Source organism: Protopterus annectens, chromosome 3.part1, assembly GCF_019279795.1.
Source record: "Protopterus annectens isolate FY-2018-M chromosome 3.part1, PAN1.0, whole genome shotgun sequence".
In the NCBI taxonomy this organism is placed as follows: domain Eukaryota; kingdom Metazoa; phylum Chordata; order Ceratodontiformes; family Protopteridae; genus Protopterus; species Protopterus annectens.
Window position 1 is genome coordinate 1,043,121,425 of NC_056732.1, and position 11,381 is coordinate 1,043,132,805.

Genomic DNA, 11,381 nt, shown 5'->3' on the forward strand with positions numbered 1-11,381 from the left:
CATTCAGAAAATGTATGTTCAACACAAACCCTGATACTTCACAACTTTCTAAGTTTATAATAGTAACATTTAAAATCTGTTCCGATTTTTGGGTCTTTGTCCCCCAGTTTTGTCAAGCTTTGTCCATATTTCTTGCAATAAGAGGTTGAGAGGTATGTGAAAAAACCAAACACTGGAAGGCTCACCACAGCAAAACTTCTGTAACAATCCTGTAGAAATTCGAAAGTCCAATTTGTAAAATTCTAAGTCTTTTATTGAAAATGCAACACACAAAAAAAGATAAGCGCTTTCGCGTGTTATAACACACGCTTCTTCAGATCTATTTTAACAGTGAAGCAGTGAGTTTAAATACCATAAAAAAGGCTCAATCAAGATTTTAATACAAGTTAATTAAACAATTGAGCAATTAAATACTAAATGGAAACTCTAACTTTAAAGGCGCAATGCGCACTTAGCTATCATTAATACAATACTGAGAGTGGGTTACAAAACCCCAAGAATCTATGAATATATATACAGTGTAAATCTATGACATACATAAAATACAAACAGAAAATATAGCACCTATGTGTATAAAAAGCATAAGTAATAAAATATATGATATATATTAAAAACATGATAAGGTCTAAAAATAAAATAATACATAACTATCATGAATATGATGACCAATGGAAATATAATAATCCATGACTGCAGAGACAAATAAAAAACCCCTAGTCCACTAAGGGTCTGAAATATAAAGGGTAAATGAAGCAAGTGCTATCTGCTTTTAAGCACTGATCTAATGGAAGCATATTGATTAATGCCCGGTGGTAAATGGGCCCTTAACTTAAAAATCCATTGTAATTCAATACTCTCCAATAGATTCATGTGGTCACCCCCTCTAATGCTGTGTTTAACTATTTGTAGGACTCTGAAGTTAAACATGTGTGTAGTATATTCCATGACATGTTTTGCTAACGCATTCTGTTCTTTATGTTGTCTAATGTCATAGACATGGTTGTAAATTCTTTGTTTTAACTTTCTCTTGGTGAGTCCTACATAAAACGCCAAGCATGTATTGCAATTTGCCAAATATATGACGCTTTCAGTATCACAGCAGGCGTAAAATCTGGGAATGAATGTGAAGTTCAAATATCGATGCACAAAGACCTGATCTGTAGTTACATACCCACACATGTTGCATTTCCCACATGGATGTGTGCCCACCTTACATATATTTTTTATTTCTACATTGGTATCTATTCTTGGATTATTACATAACAATCTTTTAAGATTTTTGTGATTCCTATACGCAAATTTAGGTTTATCACCTACTAAACTTCTGGTTTGGTCATCTACAGTCAGCAATTTCCAATTGCTGCATATAATATTCTTCAGTGACTTATTGTCATTAGTGTAGATGATGGTAATCCTAATAACATCTGTAGTATCTTTCAAGTTCGTCTTTTGTGCTCCACTGAAAATTTTTTTAGGCATAACAGGTCTTGCCTCATTCAAAACTTCAGATCTAATTCCCTTTACCATATTGGGATCATATCCTCTTTGTAAAAACAAATCTTGCATTAAATTAGCTTCCAAACACCTTGATGTTTCATTCTTGCACAACCTAGCTATCCTGGTAAACTGACTCCTGACTATACCAGGGAACGTATGTCTGAGGTGCATGCTGTTAAAGGATAGAAGCGTGTTTTTCCAACATGCTTTCCTATATAAAGTTGAGACCAACCTACCTTCCTGTATGGACAGGGTTACATCCAGAAAATTAATTTTAGTGGGGGACATCTCTGAAGTGAATCTAAGGAAATCACTGGTACTTTCTAAATAAACAAGAAATGTTTCAAATTCATGTCTTGATCCATCCCATATTAACAGTATGTCATCTACAAATCTCCTGTAGATGACAATCTTCTGGAACAACTCATGACTGAACATATATTGTGTCTCCCAGTGATACATCACCAGGTTGGCATATGTGTTGGCACACGAAGTGCCCATTGCCACTCCCCATTTTTTATGGTAAATATGATTTCCGAATGAAAAAACATTATATGATAGGACTAGTTCTAACAACTGACATATAAGTATATGTCTATCATTACTAAAAGCAGTATTGGTGATCAGAAGTTCCCTGCTGGCTTGTATTCCTGCGTCATTAGGAATACAAGTAAAAAGATTTTTCACATCAAGCGTAATCAATAAATGCTTGCCTATCATAAAAACTGTGTCCACGCTTTCTAAAGCCTCTAAAAGCTGGTATGTATCCTTCAGAATGGTTGGTATTAGATCTACCAAAGGTCGAAGAGTCTTCTCCAGATAAATGGAGATGTTATCTGTGGCCCAACCATCCCCAGAAACAATGGGTCGCAAAGGTGGAGGATGTATATTTTTGTGCATCTTGGGGAGACCCTTTATTATAGGTGTTTGTATATTCTCTTTATGAAAAAAGTTGAATAAATCAATGTCAAGTTGTCGACACATCAGCATATCATATAAGCAATCATCTATCACTTTGTGAAACTCATGCAGAATGTCAAGAGAAATCAATCTGTATGTTTTATCATCAGCAAGCATATCTAACATATAAGAAACATAATCTTCAGTATCGAACAATACAAATCCCCCTCCCTTGTCAGCCGGTCTAATACTTATTGAATCATTCTCTATCAAGGATTTCAATGCCAAACTTTCACTCTTACTCATATTGTAATATGTGCATTTCTTTTTACTGCCATAGAAATATTCATAAAGATCATGTTCACATACTCTAACAAAACACTCTAAGTGAGCTGGAAGGGGGGGAGAAAAAACACTTTTAGCTTTGAAAGATAGAACAGCACAATGCTTACTAGTAGCAGCACCATCTTTGTTGCCAAACATCAATTTAAGAGCTACATTTCTTGCAAAGAGTCTAATGTCCACACATAATGTGTGTAAATCACTTCCTTGGGAAGGTATAAATGTAAGTCCTTTATTTAAAAGGGATACATCTGAATGAGACAATACTGACCTCGATAAATTAAAAAACAGTCTATTGTCTGCGACGCTGCCTGTGTTGTGTTCCTTCTTCGGAGTCTTTTCTCTTCCGTTTGTCCCAGCTGTTTACACGCCCTCTTCTTTCTCCAAATTTCTTTATGGGGTATGGTAAAAAACGGCTCTGGTCATTGTCCCCTTTTAAAGGCAAAATTTTGGGTATAGCTCCAGTCCGTGAAGAGATAACTGAATTCTTGTATGCTTCCTGATTAGGAAGTGGAGTGGGAAACGCGTTCTCACTGCCAATAGTAGAGATATCCTCAGGTGGTGTAGCAAAGACAGCGTCAGAGCTTGCATTGGACGCAAGACTCTCAGGCTGGACGCCAGATGGTATCGCGTGTACAGTTTCAGTAACAGTCACTTCTGTTGATGTAGAAAGGGGAGGATCCCTTTCATTATTAGGTACTGAAGGTGTAAATCTCGGCCAAACGAACATGTTCCCTGCAGAAAAATCACGGAAGTCCCTCTGCAATTTACGGTGCTTTCCTAGTTGTAGCCTGTCACTAAAAGCCCGTATTTGAGTGTAGAGATGATCTAGTTTATTTAAGCATGCTTCCTGCTTAAATCGTTCACTCAATTCTTTGTTTAGTTGTTCAATTTTACTTTTTAGTTCATTTTCAAGTGGAGTAAAGTAGCTAATGATGAGTTGCATGTATTTAAAGCTGAGATCCAAATTGAGATCCTACCATTGTTTAAGGAGTAGAGGATGACTGTCCCCATAGGTGGGCATGCAAAGGACACGCATGCCCCTAGGGATGACCCTGAAATGTATACATGCATCGAGGTGCTTACGCTGCCATACATAGCGTTCATATTTAAACAGGTCATTCTCTAGTTCTTTATACATCGCATTAAAGTGCTCAAAATCTATAACATTTTCATGTCCTTGATTCACTGAAGGCATTTGAAGATCCAAGGTCAATAAAGGGTTTGTAGTGTGATGAATTAAATGGTTCCATTTGTCAGCAGCACTCACCCTCGCCTCTGGATTGTAGTCAAGCTCCAATGAAACATTGGCCATGGTTAGTGGTTTGAGGTTACAAAAAGACAAAGTGAGCAAAAAGAAACCAAACCACACTCCGAGTCTCCAGAGAAACAGCAAAATGTGAAAAAAACAAACACTGGAAGGCTCACCACAGCAAAAATTCTGTAACAATCCTGTAGAAATTCGAAAGTCCAATTTGTAAAATTCGAAGTCTTTTATTGAAAATGCAACACACAAAAAAAGATAAGCGCTTTCGCGTGTTATAACACACGCTTCTTCAGATCTATGTTAACAGTGAAGCAGTGAGTTTAAATACCATAAAAAAGGCTCAATCAAGATTTTAATACAAGTTAATTAAACAATTGAGCAATTAAATACTAAATGGAAACTCTAACTTTAAAGGCGCAATGCGCACTTAGCTATCATTAATACAATACTGAGAGTGGGTTACAAAACCCCAAGAATCTATGAATATATATACTGTGTAAATCTATGACATACATAAAATACAAACAGAAAATATAGCACCTATGTGTATAAAAAGCATAAGTAATAAAATATATGATATATATTAAAAACATAAGGTCTAAAAATAAAATAATACATAACTATCATGAATATGATGACCAATGGAAATATAATAATCCATGACTGCAGAGACAAATAAAAAAACCCTAGTCCGCTAAGGGTCTGAAATATAAAGGGTAAATGAAGCAAGTGCTATCTGCTTTTAAGCACTGATCTAATGGAAGCATATTGATTAATGCCCGGTGGTAAATGGGCCCTTAACTTAAAAATCCATTGTAATTCAATACTCTCCAATAGATTCATGTGGTAAGTTAAACATGTGTGTAGTATATTCCATGACATGTTTTGCTAACGCATTCTGTTCTTTATGTTGTCTAATGTCATAGACATGGTTGTAAATTCTTTGTTTTAACTTTGTTTTAAATATGGGATATAATTATGTCCTACAATCTCAGGACATTTGCCAATTTTAATATTTTTGGTCAGGACACAACTGCCCAAAGAGGGACTGTCCCTCGCAAAGTGGGACAGGTGGTAACCCTACTCTCAACTGTCCAGATTTTTGCCTCATACTTTTGTTCTGCTCCTCATAAAATCTGTGTTTTCTGGAAAATTACTGGGATGATCTGATGATTGAAGTCACCAAATAATGACATACATTTGAGTTTCAGACTTCATATCATTCAGAAAATGTATGTTCAACACAAACCCTGATACTTCACAACTTTCTAAGTTTATAATAGCAACATTTAAAATCTGTTGCGATTTTTGGGTCTTTGTCCCCCCATTTTGTCAAGCTTTGTCCATATTTCTTGCAATAAGAGGTTGAGAGGTATGTATACGCATCATTTTAATCCTATCACCATAACAGTCTACAGTAAAAAAAATTGCTTTCACTATTATTCCTGTCATATATACTTTGACGTGGTTAACGTGCAGAAAAGAGCTCTGTGAAACATTTACAGAAAAGTAAGAAAATATTTATCATGAAGCTGTCTAATGTAAAATTATATACTATTCTAACATTCTCTATTATATTTTATTTGTACTTGTGGAGCTTTTCTCCGCTGTAAAAGGGCCCGTGTCCAATCGAAATTTCCCGGTAAACAAATGTAAATAAATAAATGTAGCATTTAGTACAGACGTTTACGTAACCCGGCAATGTCCGACGAAAGGAAGATTAGATTATAGCCTAATTAGTCCACGATGGCCCTGTCTAGGTCCTTCAATCTTAAATATAATACAAATCCACTGCTAGCGATGCACTTATCTTCCAAGGACAACCTAATATTAAAGGTTAGAAAAGTAACTTAACCCCAATTATGTAAAATGAAACTCTACCAATCACAAAGCCACTCCCCCATTCCTGCCTACTACCGGCTTTTCTCCTTCTGTTATCCGGAAATAAAACCTCGTTCCACACGAGCCCGTACTGCATAGTGAAGTAGGTATGGATTCTGATTTTCTAGTTCAGAGGGTTCGTCGTGTTCCACTTTCACAGAGTAAACCCGAGTCTACCACAGACAGACAAGAAGAAATTCGACATGCGGGAGTTCAGAAAGAATTGGGAAATAAAGTACGACCAGCCCTTTTAGAGGAGGGACTTACTGCACTAATATTGCTATTGTATTTCATGCTGCTTTGGCTTGTGGTTCAATTGTCTATGCAGAACCTGCTTGTCAGCAGCCCGTCTCCAGATTTCAATGCATCCCGGGCCAGGTGAGTAATATTCTAGGTCTCTACATCTACGTACTTTATTGCAGCAGTCTTTAACTACTTGTACGAGTTGTTAAAATTAGATGTTGTATATGCCATTCTTCCCGGTGAGAGAGAGGCTGACAGTGGTGGAGGTCATGGGTGATGGATACCTTTTCAAATGAGTAAAGTTGGACATTACATTTCTTTGTTGAAAGGAGATATTTTGCAGGACAAAATATACCCACATTGCAGTCTGCGCAGAGGGCAAAGCTTCACTTTTTTTTTGCCAAAATAAAAATGTATGCTTCACTTGTAGCAGTTAAGTTGTTTATGCTTTTTCATATATCATTTAGGTGCCACAATTACAAAATAACTGTCTTATGCAACTGCTATCCTTAAAATCTCAGGATATTTGCCATTTTTTTTTTTTTAGCTTTTTCCCTGCTGGACACAAATGGCTAACGAGGGACTGACCCTCGCAAAGAGGGACGGGTGGTATCCCTAGTAATGGAATGCATTGGAGTAAGCCTTAGCGATTTATATTAGTATATTGAGCCAGTTATTGTTACGTGTTTTTAGACCTCTTAAATACTGCTGATCCCATGGAAACAATATCTTCCTACTCTCCACTAGTAACACTTGCATTTTCAGTCTGCACCATTAATTACTGAATTACATTGCAGTTTTTAACCATATTACTCCATTCCTTAGGAAACAATACTTATAGGTTTGTAAGTTCTTTTTATTAAACATACAGCTAAAGGAGACCATTGGAAAGCTTAGTCTCATTACCTAATATTGGTAGAGGCTAGAGGAGACTATGGAGAAGGCTAGTCTCATTACCCAGTACTGATAGAAGGCTAACAATGTACCCCAGTAAGTAGACTTCCTCCACAAATCCCCAGTGAACATTTGCAGTCACCCACTCGGTACCCAAAGTTTTTATAAACACTTTTATTAAATTATCCCCCAAGATATAGGCAAACCTACATTAACAGAGAAAAAGGCAAACCATATCAGTGTCCTCCCACAGCAAACTACTTACTATCTTAGCCAAACTCAACCTGAACAACCCCTGCTTGCTCTGGATTCAAGATTAACTATCCAAACGCTGACAAGCAATTAAGTGACATAATTCCCTATCCCCCTTCTCCCAGTAACAGTAGGTGTACCACAGGGATCCATTCTGGGACCCCTTCTATTTAATATCTTTGCAAACACCCACCACACTGCCACCCATCAAGATATAATTGTCCAATATGCAGATGATACTACACTGGTCTGCTCAGTCCCCACACTCCAAACACTCTAGGCTAAAACCTAAGAGGCCTTCTCCAATATTGAAAACTGGTTAAACTCACAACTAATACTTGACCCCAAAAAGACTCCACTTATGCTTTTCCACCTACCAGAACTATTGACTCTTCTGCCATTAACACCCAAATCTCCCCAGTATCACAAGCTACATTTCTTGGTGTAATACTTGACCAAAACCTAAAGTTTGACAAACACGTAGCTCAAACCATATCCAAAGTCCATAAAAAAACTTGGAACCTTATACCGCTGCAAAAACACCAAAATTACTATATCCAGAAATTGCCTTCTCTCTACATTGCTCTATGCACCCCCTGTATTAACAAACCTTAACAAGCCAGACCTACACAAATTGTCCACTTGCTATAATAAAATAGCTAGATTTACAACCAACTCTAATTTCCGCTTCCACCACTGTCACTCACTACTACTACTACAACAACTAGGTTGGCTAGAACTCCCCAACTTACTAAACTGTAACCAACTCACCATGGCTCATTACTTGCTCTACCACCCAAAAAAGATTCCTTGAATAGCTTTCATAATTCTGCTCGCCAACTAAGATCCACAAACAAAGCCCTTCTTGAAGTAGCTAAGTGTAGACACAGTGCTGGTGAATCAGTCTACTCCTACACAGTTGCTAAAATCTGGAATTCTCTTCCACCAGATATCAGATTGCAAAGCATCAGTCCCATCTTAAAAACCCAGTTAAAAGCCCACCTCAGTCTCATCTGGCAATGTACCTGTGCTGACCATGGCTATCCCAATTACCACCATTCAGATAAATCTTCCTCTGCCACTACTCAAATGTCAAACGCATAGAAAAAAAAACTACCATAAAGAATTGTAATTTTAAATGTGTGTGTGTATATATATATATATATATATATATATATATATATATATATTGTGTGTGTGTATGTGTATATATATATATAAATTGTGTGTGTGTGTGTGTGTGTGTATATATATATATATATATATATATATATATATATATATATATATATATATATATATATATAAATAACTGTATATAGTATTACTGCACTTTCTTACTCAAATACATTATATTTTCTGCTTTATTACTGTCCACTCTATATTGTACACTTCTGTAACTTCTCATCATACTATGCCATGTGGAGCTTTTGTATTTTTTTAAGATTGTCCTGTATGTGGAGCTTTTCTCCCCGGGTCTCTACTGAAAACGGGCACCTGATTGCCCAGTCAGACCAACCCGATAATCCAAATATAAAATAAAAATAAGTAAAATAAACGTTTTTCCCATTTACATATATTGTACATCACATCTTTCCTTTCTGTCACCAGTCCAACATAATATAAATTGCTGAATTCCTGCCTTCCCTTCACCCAATGTTTCTGACAGTACTCTGTAGGGAAATTTTAACATCTGACAACTCATTACATTCTCAGAATATATGGTCCCACTTTATCTCTTTCTTAATCATCAACCCTCCAACATTTGCTGTTTACCTGAGTTTCTTTGAAGAGTGCTTGGTGTATAAAAGTACGTATGCTAACACTTCCAAGCAAAGATTGTAAATCTTCTAGGCTTTGTTGGATAATTTGGAGCCATACATATGTCTTCCATTGTTCTCTTGTAAATTGCTTTTCCATTCTGTCTTCCCAATTGTTTCTAACCTCCTCTGATTCTTGTAGTTATCCTGCAGTATTTTAAATGCCCTACTAATTATCCTATTTTTAACAGCAGGTTCTCCTCTAAATTTGACAAAAAGCTCTACCAGTGGAGGTCTTTCACTTAAGATTCCCCCATCTTTTCTCTTTGCTTATGCTCTGATATCACTCCCTGGTAAGGAAGGTAGTCTGTAGTTTAAACATCATCTTTGCCTTCTTTCCTTATTTGCTTCCAACACATTGGTTCTTTTGCCAGTTTTCTACAGTAAATTCTAGTCTATTTTCTGTATCCCTACTTACAGTCATCCCTACTGGCAACATCTTCTTTCTCCATTCTTGGATTGCTTAGTACTTGGAGTAATCTAGACTGGTTTTAAAGGTTGCTTAGGAGGTACTTCACTTGATGGGCAAGGGCAGCCTGTTCTAGAAATGGGGAGCTAACGTATATCTACTATTTCATCTGGTGTTCTTGATGTGGTAGTACAGGTTTAGGTCTCTAGAATGGGGGTTAACTGGTTATACTTATGGGAAGGAGTTCAGAGTGCTGGGCTGTTCATAGCACAGAAGTCTAAGAAGCGATTATCCCTCAGGAATCTGTATGACAGTGAGCCGTGGAAAAGGATTTTGTCTCACGGAGTATGAGACCAGAAATCTTTTTGCTAAAGAAGCGTTGTGATCTCTAAAGCAGATTTATGTACTTAGCAAGGTAAATGATGAGTGTATTATATTTGATGATGGGCATTATAAGGGATGAACAAAGTAGGCACTATAACATCTTTTGACCTTGAGTAGATTTGATGAGAGAGAAGTTGTTTCAGCCCTCATAGTGCTCAACTTCTTTACTGAAGAATCTGTGACAAAGCCAGAAGTAACAGGTGAGGTAAAGAACTAAAATCAGGGATGTTTTTTTTTTTTTTTTAAACAGTACTGTATTTCACTTAAGTTAATAAAACAGGTTTTGCATCAACATGCATTTTTCAACCAGTAAGAAGTGTGAAACTCCGTCTGGCATTATTGATCTACAATCCTTTATGAATTCCAGAAAATAGAAATAAAAAAGTGTTACAAAGAAAAAAGCAAAAATATTAAGAAGAATCCAACAGTTGTGTGGTGTGCCAACATTCTATGAGGCAGTAGTATCTTCCCATAGTGACCCATGGTGTATTTTTATATTGTCTTCTAAACTGGTTCATCTCTTAAAGATAACTCCATTATAGACGTTGCCTTGTTTCTAGGAGAAAAGTCTGTTTCATTTGCTTTTTAATATACCTTGGCAGGGGCCCAGGTATGGGTGGAGTTTGACAAGGCTGTGGAGAATATCTTTTGGATGGCCTTAAAGAAACAATGGCAAGCCATCTAGCAAAACAGAAGGGGGAGATAAGAAACTGCAAAGGCTGTAATCGATGGGGTAGAGCAACGTTGTGGTGGAGGAACACTTTGAACTCCTGAATCAAGTAGACATGTCTTTCTTTAAAAATTAATCCAAAAAGCAGATAAGCCATTTTTTGTAAAGTTTTGTAAATTAGGTCACTGTGGCAAATGAATTCTTTCTGATAGTGCCATGGGAGTAGATGCCATCCTTTCGGAAATGCTGAAACTTTTAGATGTTTAACACATCTTCTCAAAGTTGTTTGTAAAGCTGGTGGGCTGACGTTCTGGGGTTGTGGTCTCACCGTTCTAAAAAGCTGATAAGGGTGTGTTCTAGTTACTGACCACGCTTCTCAGCCTCCCTAGGAAAATGTATTCCAGAATGCTGGAAAGCTGACTTCATGTACTAGTCAATCCTCTGATTCAGGAGGTATATGGAAGATTATGCCTTGATCATTTGCTGGTGTCCTTACACAGTTGCTGCAGGAATCATGGGAGTTAATTCATATTTACTGTGTGTTATGCCAATTTACAAAGGGCCTTCCACCTTACAACCGAGAATATCTTGTGGAGAGCGCTACAAGAGTGTAGGTTCTCCATTTAGTCTTTGTATATGAGGAGCAAGATTTGTGGCTTTATTGGTATTAAATCAGATATGTTCAAGGTGGGTATAGGACTGTGCCATAGAAATGTCTTTTCTTCCCTCCTGTTTGTGTTTTTTATGGGCTGGATATTAAGGAGTAGTCTGACAGTAATGATTATAGGGAATGGAAGGATTGTATCTTTGCAGATAATTATG

General features: G+C 36.9%; 1 protein-coding gene across 1 annotated transcript in view; it reads left to right on the plus strand.

The window, feature by feature from the left end:
* Positions 1 to 5,958: 5,958 nt before the first annotated feature.
* The window catches only part of ERMP1 (endoplasmic reticulum metallopeptidase 1), a 1,021,143-nt gene continuing 1,015,720 nt past the window's right edge, over positions 5,959 to 11,381 (plus strand). The window contains exon 1 of the mRNA XM_044067197.1: positions 5,959 to 6,265. Coding sequence (XP_043923132.1) covers positions 5,997 to 6,265 — 269 coding nt within the window. The 5' untranslated portion in view covers positions 5,959 to 5,996. The remainder of the gene's footprint in view (positions 6,266 to 11,381) is intronic.